A 20,000-nucleotide genomic window follows, 5' to 3' on the forward strand; every position below is an offset into this window, starting at 1 on the left:
AGCTGCGAGGGGTCTTTGAGGTCCGTTCTCTCCAGCATTATCTGATATTCTTCAGGGTCGATGAAGCTCATTTCCCCTTCTGTTGGAGGGCGGTGTTGGAGAAATGGAGATATGACGTCATATATAGTACACACACACACACACACACACACACACATATATATATATATATATATATATATATATATATATATATATATATATATATATATATATATATATATGCATATATATATATGTATATATATATGCATATATGTATTTATATTTATGTATATATATATATATTTATATATGTATACATATATATATGTATATATATATGTACATATGCATTTTTTTTATACATACATACATATGTATATATATATATATATATATATATATATATATATATATATATTTACATATAAACATATATATACATATATATATATATATATATATATATATATATATATATATATATATATATATACGTATATATATATATATATATATATATATGTATATATATATATATATATATATATATATATATACATATATACATATATATATATATATATATAATATATATACATATATATATATATATATATATATATATATATATATTATATATATATATATATATATGTATATACATATATACATATATATATATATATATATATATATATATATATATATATATATATATATATATATATATATATATATATATATACAACACACACACATATACAAATACATATACATATACATATTCATACACACACACACACACACACACACACACACACACACACACACACACACACACACACACACACACACACATATATATATATATATATATATATATATATATACATTTATCTATATATACATATATTTATCTATAGCCTGGGTATGAACCACACTACACACAACAATTTATAAAAATATGTATAGTGTATTTTTTCATATGATATCTTCATCTGTTCATTTCCTTTTTCCGCTAACCGCGTTAAGAGTGGATAGTTCCGCGGCAAAGCGCCTTCAGTCTCATTAAAGGTAAACAATGGATTAATTACATCTCCTGCCGCTGTGAAGATTCCTGAATGAAAGGCAGAAAGCTGGCATGCTCATTTAAATCCAATATTGAAATGAAGAATATATTTTGCTGGTAAACTTAATCAGGATTTTGTGGTAAAGTATGGAGGCATTTCACATGCATTAACTTTTAAAGGAGGGAAATCAGTGTGAAAGAAATCTCTGAATAATGCATTTGCAACAATCGATGTAAAGTAAGGTGACTGTAGATAACCTTGCCGCGTAGCGCCGCTTCTCGTCCTACACTGAGAGGGGTTGATCTGAGATTGCAAATAAGGAAGAAAACTTTGCTGATATATGCAAGGTATATAAAATTAGCGACTTTACTGTAGCAAACTTTGTACGTATATGAAAAGTGAGCTTACCATAGCCGCCTAGGAAGTACATTGTCTCGTTATCCGGAAGACTGCGCTTCCACATGGCTAGCTCGTCGAACTCAGCGTCGTTGTATCCTCGGTACAGCTGGTTGTCGTTGTCCTTGTGGCAGCCGATCATGAGTTCCGGGGGGCTCAGCGCACTCTTCCTCGTGGCCGAGATGCCCTTGAAAACGCTGCCCACCCGTCTGTGATTCACGTGCATCTGCAACACGGAAAGACGGTTCATAATTGAATGATTGTACCATGTTGGCAGGGAATGAAAGCTTGTCTTTATTCTCTATTCAGAAGGGTGTACAATGACATGGGTGCCCATGTCTACTCGGAGATCACGCCTCGCATCATAATAGATTCGTACCTCCAGGCCGCCGTTAGTTCCCACAGGTTTAGACCACAAAATGCCGATGTTGTTCCAGGTGGAGTTATGGAAAGGCCCGTACACTTCCAGCTTCCAGTATTCATCGCCTGTGGAAACGATGGCCACCAGGGATATCCCTTGGTGGTAGATGGCGATTCCGGGATGCCCTTCGTCGTCGCCGCCTGAGGGGGACCAAGGAAATAAAATGGCTACCGGTTTGGGGCCGTTTGCAATGCAACTTATTGTTTTATTTGTGTATTTGTACACACCACACTCCTTGCTCGACACACACACATACACACACACACACACACACACACACACACACACACACATACACACACACACACACACACACACACACACACACACGCACACATGCCGGCAATTCGCACCTGTAGACAAGACGTATCGCTTGGGTTCGCTTTCCAAATTGTTGATAGTCCAGAAAATGTCGTAGCTGAAGTCTGCCTTTTCCCATATGCTGATGCTGAATCCCTTGGAGCAGAGGTTCGGGTCTTTTGTGCAGTCTCCCTGGCTGTCATAATTTTCCTTCACTAAGCACTGCAAATGAATCGAATGTTACATTACCCAACTGTGTTATGTGCCACTTCCTGGTATTTTCATCCGGATATAATTCTTAGTGCAAAAAGTGATGAATTCATCTGGGGAAAAATGAAAAAGGATCAACTCTCACTTTTTTAGTAATATGAACCCATGAACTTCCTTGCTACGGTTTTTATTTTTTCTCCATATTTATATCTATATTATCCATATATATATATCTATATTTTTGGTCTATGTTCTTTTTATTCCCTTTTGTTTCAGGTTGCCCTCTCACTCCCTACTTTTGTCTACGATTCTGCTACATGTAAATTATTTACCTGCTTTATCTTTGAGTTTCATAGCCAATTACACAGTTTTTGATGATCACTAATTCTTATCTTACCCTTTTCAATCGTTTGCTCCCAGTTATGGAGGGTTTACTTTCAGTTTTTGTGACTCTAATGGTTATATTTAATCTTTGTTTAAACTCTTGTTAAGCTAACGTCCTTTAATGAGTTGATGTAGCGTATATATTTACCTATGGAACTCCAATAATCCCACCTTTACGGTTACACTCGATTAAATGTATTGCCCCCCTCCCCATTCCGACAGCCCGTTCTAATGAAATTGTTGTACCGTAAATGCCTATATTCATCTATACAACTCCAACAATACCACCTTTACGAAAGTCACTCGAATAGATGCAATGTACGACCATACAGTGACATAAATCTAAAACTTAAGAAACGGGTATGAATGGTAGAAGCATGTAGCAGATGTGGTCAATTCAAAAGGCAAAAATCTGTCGAACCGCAACTAAGCTAATTGAGTGTGACAGTGGCATATTTCGCGTCCTTCGTGTCATATTTTCTTGGAATGCCAAGCACATCCCTACATCACATCATTTAGAGAATATCATTTTTGTTATTTGTTACCACTCTTCATATTATAGTTATTCTTATCTTTATCCTTATTATCATTATCAGTAATACTTGCTATAGTTGTAGTAGTAATAATAGCAACAGTAGATTTAACAGTAGTAATGATACTTATGGTAATAGTAGCATTCGTATCCCGAAATGACCTTATGGGCCTGTCTCCAGCCGCCAGCCTCACCTCCTCATTTTCCGACTGGATCCTGATTGCGTAACCGAAGCCGAAGGGTCCGTCCGTCTTTTCGAAGGTGTCGGGGTCCTCCCCGTTGGCGCCGGTCATGTACTGCTCCAGGGATCCTACGTGCATGTCGGTGGTGGCCTCGTAGAGCAGCTCTGGCGGAACGAGCATTGTCAGTAACTCTAGTGTAGACACTCTTTTTCATTATTAATCTATTACTGTTATTTCTTACTTGTTATTTTACACACTCACACACACACACACACACACACACGTGCTCACACACACTACCATGCGCAAAGTTAAGTGGAAAACCGATTGACGCTCACCTTGTATGGAGACGTGCGACGGATAGGTGATCGGTGGCTCCGTGGTAGTGCTGGAGGTTGGGACACTAGGATCTGCTCAAGGGATAAGAGGGGGAGAGGGAGGGGGCGGGGGGCAACATAAAAGGGGGAGGGAGGGGGGTTTATATGGTTAGTTATCATATAAATATTGGTGTTCCTGATGGCTGTTCTTGTGCAGACCACGCAATAACTGTCACACACTCAAGCACACCACCACGCTCACTTTACAATTGCACTTGCAGAAATGATATATCCTGCTTTTTTCCGTATGGATTTACATAAAAGAGAACATCAGTTTATCAAAATAAAAGATTCTGCAAGATATATCACTAGCAAGCTATTTCTCCGCTGCGCCCGAAAGCACAACGTTTACAATGCCTTAATCATATATTCCGTTCATCTCTTGTCTTTCGCTGGCTACGTCGACTGGTTCCTCGCCGTCCGGTCCCCTGCGCCAGGTGGGTCTCCGAGGGAGTGGAAATGTAAAGAAAAAAGGAATAAGAAAATACTCCATCCATGGATGGAGGGAATATGAGCATATTAAGCTATATGGTCGGAAATGGAAGTGTTTGTGAGTTACGAATATTTAGGTGAGAACTACAGAAATCGTACGAAATATACTACATAAATAAGGTTTATCGTAACTGATAGCGAAGCTCACGAATATTATGTCATATCTAGTCAAAGCTAATTCAAACAAACGTTTTCTGAACTTTATCTTACCTTGCATCAGTATTCAGTTAGCTGGTCGAAGTTACCTTACTTAGTGTCACCCACTTCTTGCAAAGGCGGGAACAATGAGGTCGTGATATGCAATTCTAGTGATGATTCTAGAACCACTGCTTCTTGTGATGATTCTTGAACCACTGCTTCTTGTGATGATTCTTGAACCACTGCTTCTTGTGATGATTCTTGAACCACTGCTTCTTGTGATGATTCTTGAACCACTGCTTCTTGTGATGATTCTTGAACCACTGCTTCTTGTGATGATTCTTGAACCACTGCTTCTTGTGATGATTCTTGAACCACTGCTTCTTGTGATGATTCCTGAACCACTGCTTCTTGTGATGATTCTTGAACCACTGCTTCTTGTGATGATTCTTGAACCACTGCTTCTTGTGATGATTCTTGAACCACTGCTTCTTGTGATGATTCTTGAACCACTGCTTCTTGTGATGATTCCTGAACCACTGCTTCTTGTGATGATTCTTGAACCACTGCTTCTTGTGATGATTCCTGAACCACTGCTTCTTGTGATGATTCTTGAACCACTGCCCCTTGTGATGATTCTTGAACCACTGCTTCTTGTGATGATTCTTGAACCACTACTTCTTGTGATGATTCTTGAACCACTACTTCTTGTGATGATTCTTGAACCACTGCTTCTTGTGATGATTCTTGAACCACTGCTTCTTGTGATGATTCTTGAACCACTGCCTCTTTTGATGATTCTTGAACCACTGTCCCTTGTGAAGATTCTTGAACCACTGCTTCTTGTGATGATTCTTGAACCACTGCTTCTTGTGATGATTCTTGAACCACTGCTTCTTGTGATGATTCTTGAACCACTGCTTCTTGTGATGATTCTTGAACCACTGCTTCTTGTGATGATTCTTGAACCACTGCTTCTTGTGATGATTCTTGAACCACTGCTTCTTGTGATGATTCCTGAACCACTGCTTCTTGTGATGATTCTTGAACCACTGCTTCTTGTGATGATTCTTGAACCACTGCTTCTTGTGATGATTCTTGAACCACTGCTTCTTGTGATGATTCTTGAACCACTGCCTCTTGTGATGATTCTTGAACCACTGCCTCTTGTGATGATTCTTGAACCACTGCTTCTTGTGATGATTCTTGAACCACTGCTTCTTGTGATGATTCTTGAACCACTGCCTCTTGTGATGATTCTTGAACCACTGCCTCTTGTGATGATTCTTGAACCACTGCTTCTTGTGATGATTCTTGAACCACTGCTTCTTGTGATGATTCTTGAACCACTGCTTCTTGTGATGATTCTTGAACCACTGCTTCTTGTGATGATTCTTGAACCACTGCTTCTTGTGATGATTCTTGAACCACTGCCTCTTGTGATGATTCTTGAACCACTGCCTCTTGTGATGATTCTTGAACCACTGCTTCTTGTGATGATTCTTGAACCACTGCTTCTTGTGATGATTCTTGAACCACTGCTTCTTGTGATGATTCTTGAACCACTGCTTCTTGTGATGATTCTTGAACCACTGCCTCTTGTGATGATTCTTGAACCACTGCCTCTTTTGATGATTCTTGAACCACTACTTCTTGTGATGATTCTTGAACCATTGCCTCTTGTGATGATTCTTGAACCACTGCTTCTTGTGATGATTCTTGAACCACTGCTTCTTGTGATGATTCTTGAACCACTGCTTCTTGTGATGATTCTTGAACCACTGCCTCTTGTGATGATTCTTGAACCACTGCTTCTTGTGATGATTCTTGAACCACTGCCTCTTGTGATGATTCTTGAACCACTGCCTCTTGTGATGATTCTTGAACCACTGCTTCTTGTGATGATTCTTGAACCACTGCCTCTTGTGATGATTCTTGAACCACTGCTTCTTGTGATGATTCTTGAACCACTGCCTCTTGTGATGATTCTTGAACCACTACCTCTTGTATTGGTTCTTGAACCACTGCCTCTTGTGATGATTCTTGAACCACTGCTTCTTGTGATGATTCTTGAACCACTGCCTCTTTGATGATTCTTGAACCACTACTTCTTGTGATGATTCTTGAACCATTGCCTCTTTTGATGATTCTTGAACCACTACTTCTTGTGATGATTCTTGAACCACTACTTCTTGTGATGATTCTTGAACCACTACTTCTTGTGATGATTCTTGAACCACTACTTCTTGTGATGATTCTTGAACCACTACTTCTTGTGATGATTCTTGAACCACTGCTTCTTGTGATGATTCTTGAACCACTACTTCTTGTGATGATTCTTGAACCACTACTTCTTGTGATGATTCTTGAACCACTACTTCTTGTGATGATTCTTGAACCACTACCTCTTGTGATGATTCTTGAACCACTGCTTCTTGTGATGATTCTTGAACCACTACTTCTTGTGATGATTCTTGAACCACTGCCTCTTTTGATGATTCTTGAACCACTACCTCTTTTGATGATTCTTGAACCACTGCCTATTGTGATGATTCTTGAACCACTACTTCTTGTGATGATTCTTGAACCACTACCTCTTTTAATGATTCTTGAACCACTACCTCTTTTGATGATTATAGAACCACTACCTATTGTGATAAATCTAGAACCACTGCCTATTGTGATGATTCTTGAACCACTGCTTCTTTTGATGATTCTTGAACCACTGCCTCTTTTGATGATTCTAGAACCACTGCCTCTTGTGATGGTTCTTGAACCACTGCTTCTTGTAATGATTACTGAACCCCTATTTCTTGTGATGATTTTTGAACCACTGCCTTTTGTGATGATTCCTGAACCACTACTTTTTGTGATGATTCTTGAACCACTGCTTCTTGTTATGATAATTGAACCCTTATTTCTTGTGATGGTTCTTGAACCATTATTACTTGTGAAGATTCTTGAACCACAGCCTCTTGTGTTGATTTTTGAACCACTGCTTCTTGTGATGATTCCTGAACCACTGCCTCTTTTGATGATTCTAGAACCACTGTCTCTTGTGATGGTTCTTAAACCACTGTTTCTTGTAATGATTACTGAACCCCTATTTCTTGTGATGATTTTTGAACCACTGCCTTTTGTGATGATTCCTTAACCACTACTTTTTGTGATGATTCTTGAACCATTTATTTGTTGTGATGATTCTTGAACCATTATTTCTAAAGATAAACCTAGAACCACTGCCTCTTGTGATGATTCTTGAACCACTGCTTCTTGTTATGATTATTGAACCCTTATTTCTTGTGAAGGTTCTTGAACCATTATTACTTGTAATGATTCTTGAACCACTGCCTCTTTTAATGATTCTTGAACCACTACTTCTTGTGATGATTCTTGAACCACTGCCTTTTGTGATGATTCTTGAACCACTACTTCTTGTGATGATTCTTGAACCACTGCTTCTTGTGATGATTCTTGAACCACTGTCTCTTGTGATGATTCTTGAACCACTGCTTCTATTGATGATTCTAGAACCACTGCCTTTTGTGATGATTCTTGAACCACTACTTCTTGTGATGATTCTTAAGTCATTATCTCTTGTGATGGTTCTAGAACCACTGCCACTTGTGATGATTCTTGAACCATTATTTCTTGTGATGATTCTTGAACCATTATTTCTTATGATGATTCTTGAACCATTATTTCTTGTGATGATTCTTGAACCACTGCCCTTTGTGATGATTCTTGAACCGTCTTGAACCACTGCCTCTTTTGATTGTTCTATAACCACTACCCCTTGTGATGATTCTTGCACAACTGCCTCTTGTGATGATTCTTGAACCATTATTTATTGTGATGATTCTTGAACCACTACTTCTTGTGATGATTCTTGAGTCATTATTTCTTGTGATTATTCTAGAACCACTGCCCCTTGTGATGATTCTTAACCACTATTCTTGTGATTATTCTCAGGACCGCTGCCTCTTGTGATGATTCTTTAAGCACTATTTCTTGTGATGATTCTTAAACCACTGCCTCGAATCACTTGAAGCACTTTTTTTTTTCTTTTTTAAATAAATATAACTATGACATCCAATGCTTTGCTAGCTCTCTCCTACAGGTTCCATCAGAGTTTTGTTTTGTCTTCTGACGGTTGCTCCACCTCCCCGACCTCCTCGTGCTTCTGCCGTGATTACGAGCTTCTCTTGATGAAGACTGCTACTCTTCCTCGACTCATTACTTATTTTTATTGTGGGTCTATCTGTTAATCGATTTTGTATGGCGAAACCAGATCATACAGGTGCAAAATTACCTTTTTTTTCTGATCTTTGACTAGCTGTTCATTTCCCTTTCTTCAGTAGCTTAGTTAAAGAAACTATATAAGACGGTCTCTTCTGGACAAGATCATGGCTCAATTATCACCTTGTTTCTTTTTAGTCTTATTCTGATATACAAGGCTAGTCATCCTCCAGTATCCTTATATTCTGACTAGGTTGTTCCTCATAGTATGCCTCTCTCTTCCACATCTTGTTTCTTTTCCTGCTGATCCATTTTTTTCCGACGAAGCTCCTCCTTTCTCAACCAGGTCTTCTCCTCATACTTGTTTCCTATTTTTCAATTGCCTTTTCTTCTTTCCTCTTCTCTTTTACCTTTTTTCTATCCCTGTATACCACATGATTCTCAAGAGAAAACCTCTCTAGAGCATGCTTATGTTTTTTTGAAAAGTATATAACTGAGCATTGATTTTCTATACCGAACCGTTTAAGTGATATTTTCTGATGATTTTCGCAGTGAATTAATGACAGTTACTGCTTATGCCTCCAACTTTCCATGGACACCATTCATGTCTCTTAAAAATATATCTAGATATTTCAATTGACATCTTATTTGATAACTAGTTCCAAATAATATTTCTTCTGAGGGACTATGATCAGCTTACACCGTCGTATTTTCCTCTGCTATTTATGTCTTGTTAATCTTCCTTTCCTTCCATCCGGATTTAAATTTGACATCTTCCCGGAAGTGTTTCCTAGACGGATGGGTAACCGGAAAGAGATCACGAATACCTTGTACATGTTACGAATTTATGGCCATATAATATAGTTTGCCCATGTTCTTTCAAAATTTGGAATCCACGAATGCCAATATTGGGCTACCGATTCGCTAATAGTTCGAATGAAGGTCGTCCATATGCGAATTAAGGATTCCTTGAATGCACTGATTGCATTCAATTTGGACTGCATGCTTCTTCCCAACAGATTCCTCTCAGAGGCACAACTCAGGAATTCATTATCCTTTTTCTTATTTATTGCAGATGAAGCTTCTTGCCATATATTTCGTGGTATTTAATTACACACTAATGGATTAAGTCCATTCTGACACATGGTTTGGGGACTTTTGTATTGCATTGCCCATGTGTTCGTGTCATGTCTACATATTTATGAATTTTTACATAGGGGATATCATCTGTAATCATAATTATGAATAATGATGGACCAAGAGAGAATCTTTTGGGACATCACAGTTTGGTATTTGGTTGTTCTCTGGAAGTGTTGGTCGATGAAGATACATTCTACCCAGCCGTCGGGAAATTTATTCTCGATTTGGATGGTGCGATCGATGATATCGAGTGCCTTCCTTCTGTAGTATTCGCCAACTACCTATCTACCTTTGATGAAACTGACATCAACCAGGTATAAGGTCGAGAGCATTGGATGGGCTGGTTTTGTGGTTCAGAACTGCAGTGGCTCGCGTTCATACAATAGGAACCGTGCCCATAATGGAAATGTATAAATTCAGGGCAAACTGTTGCATTAACCTTCATGGCCATGAAATTTCCTTTGGGCAATTCTTTTTAAATATGGATAAATCCACTCTCTAGAAGGGGCAACAGGTAGAGTATACTCACACCCCAGTTATTTGGAGTGGAGCGAGTACATTGTTGATGTTCCGAAAGTGATTGTGATTTGCGATTTGATTCATGTGCCATATCCATTATCTGTTAATATATTTTTTTCAGACGACCTTTGCTTTACCTTTCTTGCCAGGCATTTTGCCCCCCTCTCCACTTTTATGAGCATTTTATCCAGCCAAAACAAGGTCTTTGACCCTGTTGGTGTACATGGGTTATCCTGTTCGTGGGTGTCTGTTCTCTTCAAAATAAAGCAACTGTCAACTAGATCCTAAATTTATTAAATAGCACCAGGAACGTAGAGTACTTCAGGACAGTCATGCATGCATTATAAATGATTTGAACTTAAATTCATTTGTTTTAACCGGGGAACTTTTGCAGGAATTTGGCTTTGACATCTAGAGCAGCAGAATATGTTCACTATATGGAAGGGGTGCAAGGCATTAATACAAATATTCCTTGTTTCTTTTTTTTTTCCTTGTGTAAGAAAAATAACAGCCTGCCTGAAAATTAATACGAGTTGGCATTGTGTGTTTTTCTTTTAAGCGCTCTCTAAGAGTTCCTTGCCTTAGGGGGCAAATTTTATGAAATCATCAAGCGGAGTAACATGTTTTACCCTGTTTATTTAACTGAATCTCAAATGTGTGTTTTTGAAACATGCTTGTTGTTCTCTTCCATTATTATCTGCCTGTATTTATCCTCACTAACAGCTAATGAATCCTTCTCTTGTTTCTTTTCAAGAAACTGACTTCATCATTCATTTTTGTTAATCCCTTTCATGTGTTTTTGAGATTTCCAGTAATGTCGATTCATTTTCCCATAGATTTTTGTTTCTTATCAAAACAGCTTGTCTTCAAAAACTGTTTCTTGTGGACTCTCCCTCTACCCACTTTTCCGTATAACAGAAATAATTTCCACTTCACCATCTGTTGAAGATAATGCTTCTTTATTTCATTTCTTTATATTTTTCGGGCACATATCTCATGAGGGCATATCGTCTTCCAAACGTTTTTCTTGCGGACCCTCCCTCTACCCCCTGTTACGTAAGGCAACAGCAGTTCTTTCCACTCCAACTCCAACAAGTATGTTTGTTCACTTAATTTCTTCATATTTTTTCGGACAATAATTACTTTGCCTCATGTTTAATTGTGTCTTTTAAGATGATCTCATTATTCTACTTTTTCTTTGTCACTTGTGATGGATGCCAACAACCTCCTATATTTCTTGTAACTTTAATTTGCCATTGACTATCTCACGGGATATTCGAAATCACAAGGGATAGCAGGATATTAGCATGTAACCTTGCACTCTCCGGCAATATACGAGTGCAGAAGACACCTCTCTGACGGCATGCTTTATTTAGATATTTACTGTCTTGAATAGAAAAGTTCTGTATAAAGATGAGTAACTTAAAAAGCAGCTTTATGAAGCAATTTCAAGTTAGCTTTATTAGTATATCATCCCACCACTGGGTTTCTTACTTGCAGTTGAAAAAACTAGTATGGTGTGGTGTCCCTTTGTGATGTAGTTTCATGCAACGAAGCTAAAGGAAGCCGCGTCTAATCTCCACTTTGCTTGTTTAAGGTATCATGATACCTTCCAACCACTCACATGCATTTACCATAACTATCGAGGATAGCAACTTCTGCATCAAATGGACCTTGAGTACCTGGCGGACTTCTTGAGCTCTCTCTAATGGGTTCTGCACCAATTGACGTTAATGGCTTTCAGTCTGCGTTCACCATACTTGATCTCCATAAACTGGCATATTCTTTCACTTAGCATGATAAATCTTCAAAGAGTGATATTGTCACTGAAACAGAGTAGAAATGGATTGAACAACAGTTGGACTCGATCTTTGGGATATTGAATGTTGTCATTTAACGACAGGAGTATGTTTCTATCCAGACATATGACGTTATCCAAGGGTAAATGGATTGACAAACATGTCTGATGGGATGATCTTACTTTAAAAAACAAGTTTACAAAAACAAATAAAATTACCAGAGAATATCATAAAATGCAGTTTTAAGCTGTCCTTATGGACAGGGAAATAATTTTGTTTTCTATCCACAGTTTCTGTTTGTGTTTTTTTTCTGTTGTTGTGTTCACCAGTGTGACAAATCCATCAAACCTCAGTCACCTCTTGATCTATGGTCTCTTCTGAACAGTCGTATCAGTTTCATGCTCAAAATAATTCCAATAAGCTGGGAGAGCCTTTGACAAATACAGGAATATCAACCCTTGCTATTTTCATTTCATGTCTGGAATGCCTTAATGAGTATAGCTCTCGCTTATGTACTTGCATTCTATCAAAGTCAAGCAAGAGACTTGATGTCCATAAACAACTGACTTCTTTTTAGGTCTGTGCCCATCAAGCACTTGCAGTTCTTGAAGTTTGGAATTCTTCGGATTATAAGGCAGATTGGAGACCAGAGAGTATCAGAAGTTAAGGAAAACCACACCTAATGTCCCCCTTTTCAGAAAATTTAAATGCTCCTAACCTATACCTCTTAGCATAGGAACAAGCTTTGGCAGGCCCAGCCTTTTGCGAGGGAAAGATAAATATCAATCAATTGGAGTGATACCCATTTCTTTGTTAGATCTAAATGCCTGGTGTTTCTCTTGATGACATTGCATAAAAGATCATATGGTGTATAATGAACACGAAACAAATTTGGCTGCCATGACTCAGACTTTCCTTGCGTCTATACCTTATATTTCTTAATATCGCTCTCACGCGGTTTTCGTTCGGTTTCGTTATGAGCTCTTTCTACATTCCAGATTGGAATAAGCTCATTCGTCTCTTCTTCTGGTGGAGACCATCCTACATCCATCGCTTGTTCCTTCAGATGAACTTTTTTTGAAGACTTAATGATGGCCATTTTCTCGGAAGTCTCCGTTTCTTCTGAGAAAATAACCTCAGTAACGGTTTAGCCCTGTTCTTCTCTCTGTCTGCCTCCTCAAGGTCTCTTTTCTTACTGCTAGATCCTGCAGTTGGTGCTTCTGGCGAAATATGTTTCATCCTGTACATCAGCTTTTCATTTTAGCAACGCTAGTGACTTGTAGCTTTTGACGAGGTCTTGTTACTGCAGTTCCAGTGTAATACTTTATTTCCTCCATAACAAGTTAGAAAATAGAATATCTGGTCCAACAGGATAATTCACGATTCTTTCTCCCCCTTTGCCAAAAAAACTGGCAGTTGTTAAAAAAATCAGGTGTCCTTTTCATGATGTTCGGTGTTCATTTTCTACGATAAAGTTTTATTTTTTTCTTAATTAATCCATATAATGATTTTTCTCTTTTACTAGTTGCTGTCTCTGACTCAGTAGTTCCTCTTATTCCCCTAGTTATTCCTATTGGCGTTTGTTGTTTGTTGTCATGGTCATGTCATGTCATGGTTTACTCAGCGGAGAGCCACTTTCACTTTGCATCTCTACAATGAGGTGTTTTCTTTCAAAGATTTTCTTCATGATGTTGCCGCTTTTCATTTTGAAGTTGTTTATGATATTTTGGAAAAAAACATCAGAGCTCCTACTCTTTTAGCTGCCGTTCCGCATGGAGCAGTAGTCTTCAAACAGAAGTCTTCGTGAACATAATATCATTGAATAAGTTCCTTTTGTCTCATCCTATTTCTTTCAAATGATGATCTTATTCTGGCTATTCTGGAGTACGCATTGTCTTGCTTCTTTTTTTTCCTGCGATATATCAAAAACTTCCAACAAACTAAACTCGCGAAATCCCAGCGCTTTAATAGTTCATCGTTTGTTAATTAATTGTAGACATAAACTGCCGATCATTTTTTCCCTTTCTATTATAGATGTTAGTGGAGCCACTTCCTGTATCTTTCTCATGAAGTTGGCTTTTCCTCCACCACTGCGTCAACTCCTCTCCTGATGATTTTATTCAGTATATACGAAAGTATATACTGACTTTCTTTTCTTCTTACAGCGATTGCTATATCGTTTGAAGATTTTTTTCCAACTGGAAATGCTACTTCCTCCATCATCAATTGCTTCCGCCGCATAAATAAGATGGAGTTTGGTTGATTTTCAAGCTTACTTTATAAGCAGGACAGTTGGTAAAAATGTGTTTAAATAATCTCGCCTCCAAGATTCTGTTGTTGCTTATCTCCTACTGCACTTGGTTACTGATTATAAAAGTATTCTATAAGAGGATGGAAATGATGGTCACATCTCAACACATTACTTTATGGTTAATAGAGCGCATAAAAGGACATTTATTTAGTGGTTTCAGAAATGCTCTAGTGTTGGTGCAGGATATTCTGCTCTGATGGTTCAAGACTTTCGCTTGAATGGTCCAACAGTATATATGTGGGTATTTGCTAGTGATTGATATGAGAAGTTGAAATAGTGGTGCTTTGCTATTAAATATCTTTGTGATTCCAGTACCTAGGTAAAAGGTGGTTGAGGTTGTGACCTATGGTTGTTAGGTTGATTTCGAGTCGACGTGAATAAAATGTAACCACGACTCAAGCTGGAGGTCACTTATCTGGAAATGCCTACACATCCAATTAATAGATTCGTTTAGTTTTCACTTTCCCATTCTCCTCTGCCTTTTGTTTCATTCTATAATTCTTCCATATATACATGTCTGCTTATAAATAAAGCAGTCCTCCACGCTCTTCATTCCTGGTCGATCTCTCTTTTCTGTCCCGGAACTATGGCATCTAAGAGGACCTTTGCGAAAGTCCAAAGCCTGTAGCTTTCTTCGGCATCCTTTGTGAAGTGTTTTCTTTATCGATTTGTCTGACGTACGGTATATGGTATTCTCAGTGGCGTTCTGGAACATTGGCATTCCAAGCTTTCTCATCGGCGCTCTAGTTCATTGTTCAGCGTCCTTGAATTGTTCATGGAGGACTGCTGATATGCTGGGGATTCCAGTACTCTTCATTTTTCACTTTGTGGAACTCTTTTGTTCTTCCAGATTCTGTTCAATTTCGCTATTTTCCTTATACATAAATATACTCCTGGGTATTCAAAGGTTTTTGCCTTCATAATTCCTCCATCTAAAATGCTACAATCGATTGGTTCTATATTATATTCGCAACTGCCTTTGCCACAGTTATATCTATTCCATTTGCGCTTCAAGTTTTTTTTATGATTTTATTTTTTTAGTTCTTCGTTTGACTTTCCTCTTAGATCATGATCATCAGCAAATTGCACGTTATTGAAAAGAGTTATTCCATTTTTCATCATCATCTTCCCTAGTAGTAGCAATGATGATAATGGAATAAAAATAATAGTAATGGCAATCACATTGATGATAATAATAATGGTGATAATGATAATAATGATTGATAATAATGGTCGGGGTGGTGGTGGTGATGATAATAATAATGGTGATTGATTGATAATAATGATGGGGGTGGTGGTGATGATGATGATGATGATGATGATTTAATGATGATGATGATGATGATGATGATGATGAAGATGATGATGATGATTATGATGATGATGATGACGACGATGGTTTGTTTCTTTAGTGCTTTCTGTATCTCGTATTGAGGCATTACAGTCATGGGAACCAAGTTCTTACTTTTAGATGTGAAAATATACAGCTTCATGATTTAATTACATGGTTGTATAGGAATTCACTGGTTAAATATATATATACGATTGTGCTATTCTGGATATTAAGATGCATAATTACATGCCAGCCATATTTCTTCTGTAATGCAATGAGATAAACACAAATCACTGTATTTTTTATATATAGATCATAAGATATTTGGAAATTAAAGCAACAGATTGATGCTGAACACATTTATTCCACACGCAAAAAACAAAAACAAAAATACTCAATTTCCAAATAGAATCTTTAACATGATGATTAAATATTACTTGATTTATCATTGAATTTAATGACAAAATGCACACATACAACCTCCATGTGCTGTCTGCCCCTCAGAAGAAAAGATCTTCTAGACAACAAAGCAGGTTGTGAAATTATATACTTCGGCAAAGAATGCACACAACATTGAATATATAATGTTAGCGCTGACTATTGTTTTTTTGGACTGGGTATTGTTATGCTGATGTCCTTTAGAGGACGTCCATCTCTAAAGAAAATCAGCAAATAGTACATTGCAAACTTGAGTGATCGTGACTCTAAAGCTCGCATTGGTCTGAAACGAAAAGGCTTCAGAATGGAACAAAAGATAAATGAAAAGTAAATCAACAGGAATAATGAGTCACTGATAACATGGCGAAAAAAATCTTCGTAATATTTCGTAACCCTCTCTCTACCCCCTCATGATGATGATCTAGTGCAGTTGGTGCGGAATGTCTCTATCTTTCTATATATTTTTCATGCTATTACATAAACACACGCAGGTTTCGTAAGCCATGTTCTGGTTTCGAGATCGTCATGTTTAAAAGCAGATGTCTTCGTGTTAGGTTGTGGCCGAGGACATGCGGGACCCGGGCCTTCCAGCGACCTGAAGAAGCGAGGGAATCTTACATTGTAATAGGATTCAGATATTAGGCCATGCAAGAAAGAGATTAGTTACCATTCCCACCCACCCTAGAAGAAGAAGGATTCAGATATTGGGCCATGGGAGAAAGATTGGTTACCATTCCCACCCACCCTAGAAAATGCCTCTTGCCTCCGTGTAGAAATTGCCTAGAACCCCTGTATATGCATCCAGACTGAGAGATATTAATGTAGACTTGATTTAGATTCGTTATAAAACATCTACGGTGTTCGGATCACAACTGCCACCGTTTTGGAAAAGAAGGAAAGACAAAGGATGCTAACCAACATTATTTTGTTCATTTGGTCTTATGAATACATGTCAATTTAAGATTTTCCATTACAAGTAAATTCGAGTTATTGATTTTAAACATTTTGATAAAATATGGCCCCTTTTCATCGTTACAACTAATATATATTAAATTGTGGAGAAAATCAGAAAAATGATAATTAAATGCGACTGCTACATCAACAGCCTCTATATATAATATTATACCTACATACCATACAGCAGACCTTGCCAAAAGTTTGTTATGGCAGCAAGCACAAAAATTTAACAAACATGTATTTGTAAAAATTCATCAAAGTATAAGCGCTATCTGCAGCGTCCCCGACTCGCAATCATTTCAACTTGGTGGGCGGAGCATAGACGCTGTCAGCCGTACGAAAGCGAACGTATCGTACAGCTCGAGCAAAACCAGCCGTCACGCTCACAGACCGACCTGTTTCTCTGTGGCGCGCCTTTGAAATGATGATCTTTATAATTATTTGTTTCTTCCTCTAATAAAAACACTTTCGAATTCATAGAACATTCAGGCCATGGACAGATATATGATCTCACTTAATGCCTGAGAAATATTATTCCCACGACAAATACTTTATTTCTAGTTTGTTTGAATTCATTCATATTGGCATGTGAAGTGAAGTTGAATATGTTAAGATCATGCTTGTTTAAACAAGAAAAAAGTCTACGTCTTCAAATGGCAGTTGTGCAGATTAGCAGTCAGTAACTATATCTTACTTGTGCAAATATAATGCATTTCATGACGCATCAATTGAAGCAAAATTTATTTTAGGCTTTGAATATTTTTGCTTATTCACCTAGGTGTCCTTTAATTAGCGGTGTGCCATAAAAATAAATACAAAAATACATCCAAAACACTTTTAGCTCTCGTGTATATAGCTTCCACATCAAACTCTTGGTAAATTCAGCTTCTTACGAGTTAAAGAATAAATTTAATGCAAGCAAAGGATTCAAACAAACATTTATCACCCATTTACCAAAGCTACTCATGACGGTTTTTGTTTTACATCTTCATTTGTGAACTGTCCTTAAAGATATAATGTGCTATTCATTATGATCTTACTTCATTTTTACATATTTTTTTTCTGTAAACCACCTTTAAGATACTCTTTAAACGGCCAAATAAGACGTGAAATATTTGGCGTTTTCGCCATTCGGTGAGGGTTCGCGCAAGCGTGTTGGCGGCCCTATTGGATAGGTTGGCACGCGTGTGTAGGCGGAGCTCTCTCTCGGAATAATTTGAAATATGGCAGCAAATGATTGCAAGTGATTGTCAGTTATTGCAGATGAGAACGCTACAGATAACGCATTATGTTTTGTAAGAAGTAAAACTGTTTCTATGCAGCACATGAAATATGATTTTGAAAATTAAATAAAGAACATAGATTCGAAAACTGATCGTCAAAAATATAGAAAAGATAAGTTCTTTTAAAGTGTGCCTGCAAATTTCCCCTGGTTTCAGGTGTGCTGGCGAGCGCCGCTCGAACACTTTGGTGATGCCTGCTGTACTGTATACACGCACATACATTATGTATAAACTAATATAATCTTAGGAATAAGAGCATGCACTAATGATCGGCTCTGAACTGTATAGTTAGCCTCAGGGCTGGTTTTATTCCCTGGATCGTAATCTATAAAGTGATTAATTGTGCAAACGCAAGAGCTAATCGACCCAGAACGGACTAGTTGATTTGGGGAATGTCGTTCATTTATCTGGGGTATGACAAGGATTCTGTGAACGTACTTAGGAACTTTCTGAAGGCAAAGGGAACAATTCCTTACTTTTTAAGCGATCTTGAGGGAATTTTTATAAGTTTTACCTGAACATGTCATTTGAGTTTGTGATGAGAATAGCTTTTGTGAAAGGCTAAACGATCAACAAGCTATATTTATAGGAAAATGTTTTTGTCTGAACAGTGCAAACTAAGAAACAGATTACCATGCCAATTACAGCCCACTGATTGGAGAAAATACCCACTGCAAAATATTTACCATAATTAGATAAACAAGCTCTACACATTATGATGATCTTCAACGATAGGTTGTCTTGGTACCTTTATGACAGTTTTAATGTATTATGTAAGAACAATATTGGACCAATGTCTTAGGCCTACAAAACAGTATAGTGCTACCGTTATTAACAAACGCAATTAGTGTGTTCTTCTGATGTTCTAAGAAACACGACATCGGGATAATTATTATTTTTTGAGTTGGGTTGAGCAACAGAGATAATCAAAATGAGGCAAACTGGGACGACTGGAACAGACCAAACACATACATAATTATTTCGATTATTAGAAGGATAGGATAAGGATCAGCAAGTCAACTGATTCTTAACTGGCGGGATTGTGAATAAGGAATTGATTTCTATATTAAAATGGAATGTATCGCCATCGATTATAGATTTATCGTTTCAGTCAGATTTGACTTATTGATTTAAAAAGCAGGGTAGAGTGGTAAAGCTTCACACACAGATACACGCGCTTATATATGTCTCTATGTTTCGTCAAGCGAGAGTCTCAAAAGGATACGAGAAAGTTCAGAACGACTAAATAAGCGCATGTATAGGGAGGGATGTTGAACGACTTCTTTCTGAGTTAAGAATGAGAGAACACTCACCATTCCCCGGGACGCAGGGCGAGACGGGAAGTCTGACGCGGCGGTGGGGGGTCGGTCCATGTCGACCTGGCCAAAGGAGGTTACATTTAATATTTCCTTCTAAAAATAGGACATGCATTCCTGAATATATATATGAGAATGAGCGTGCATATATGTGTATGTATATAATCAAGGATATCCA

General features: G+C 37.7%; 2 protein-coding genes across 2 annotated transcripts in view; both read right to left on the reverse strand.

The window, feature by feature from the left end:
• Positions 1 to 8,069, reverse strand: part of LOC122266119 (uncharacterized) — a 19,964-nt gene extending 11,895 nt beyond the window's left edge. The window contains exons 1-6 of the mRNA XM_086544643.1: positions 3,819 to 8,069; positions 3,493 to 3,644; positions 2,226 to 2,394; positions 1,831 to 2,012; positions 1,464 to 1,677; positions 1 to 79 (exon numbers count right to left, since the gene is read on the reverse strand). The exon at positions 1 to 79 is cut by the window's left edge and continues 62 nt beyond it. Coding sequence (XP_086400769.1) covers positions 1 to 79; positions 1,464 to 1,677; positions 1,831 to 2,012; positions 2,226 to 2,394; positions 3,493 to 3,618 — 770 coding nt within the window. The 5' untranslated portion in view covers positions 3,619 to 3,644; positions 3,819 to 8,069. The remainder of the gene's footprint in view (positions 80 to 1,463; positions 1,678 to 1,830; positions 2,013 to 2,225; positions 2,395 to 3,492; positions 3,645 to 3,818) is intronic.
• An 8,105-nt stretch (positions 8,070 to 16,174) lies between these two features.
• The window catches only part of LOC122266123 (uncharacterized), a 32,542-nt gene continuing 28,716 nt past the window's right edge, over positions 16,175 to 20,000 (reverse strand). Inside the window, exons 20-21 of the mRNA XM_043035714.2 lie at positions 19,820 to 19,885; positions 16,175 to 16,861 (exon numbers count right to left, since the gene is read on the reverse strand). Coding sequence (XP_042891648.2) covers positions 16,817 to 16,861; positions 19,820 to 19,885 — 111 coding nt within the window. The 3' untranslated portion in view covers positions 16,175 to 16,816. The remainder of the gene's footprint in view (positions 16,862 to 19,819; positions 19,886 to 20,000) is intronic.

The sequence above is a fragment of the Penaeus japonicus genome, unplaced genomic scaffold (assembly GCF_977035675.1).
Source record: "Penaeus japonicus unplaced genomic scaffold, GWHDUDI00000001_assembly GWHDUDI00000015, whole genome shotgun sequence".
NCBI lineage: Eukaryota > Metazoa > Arthropoda > Malacostraca > Decapoda > Penaeidae > Penaeus > Penaeus japonicus.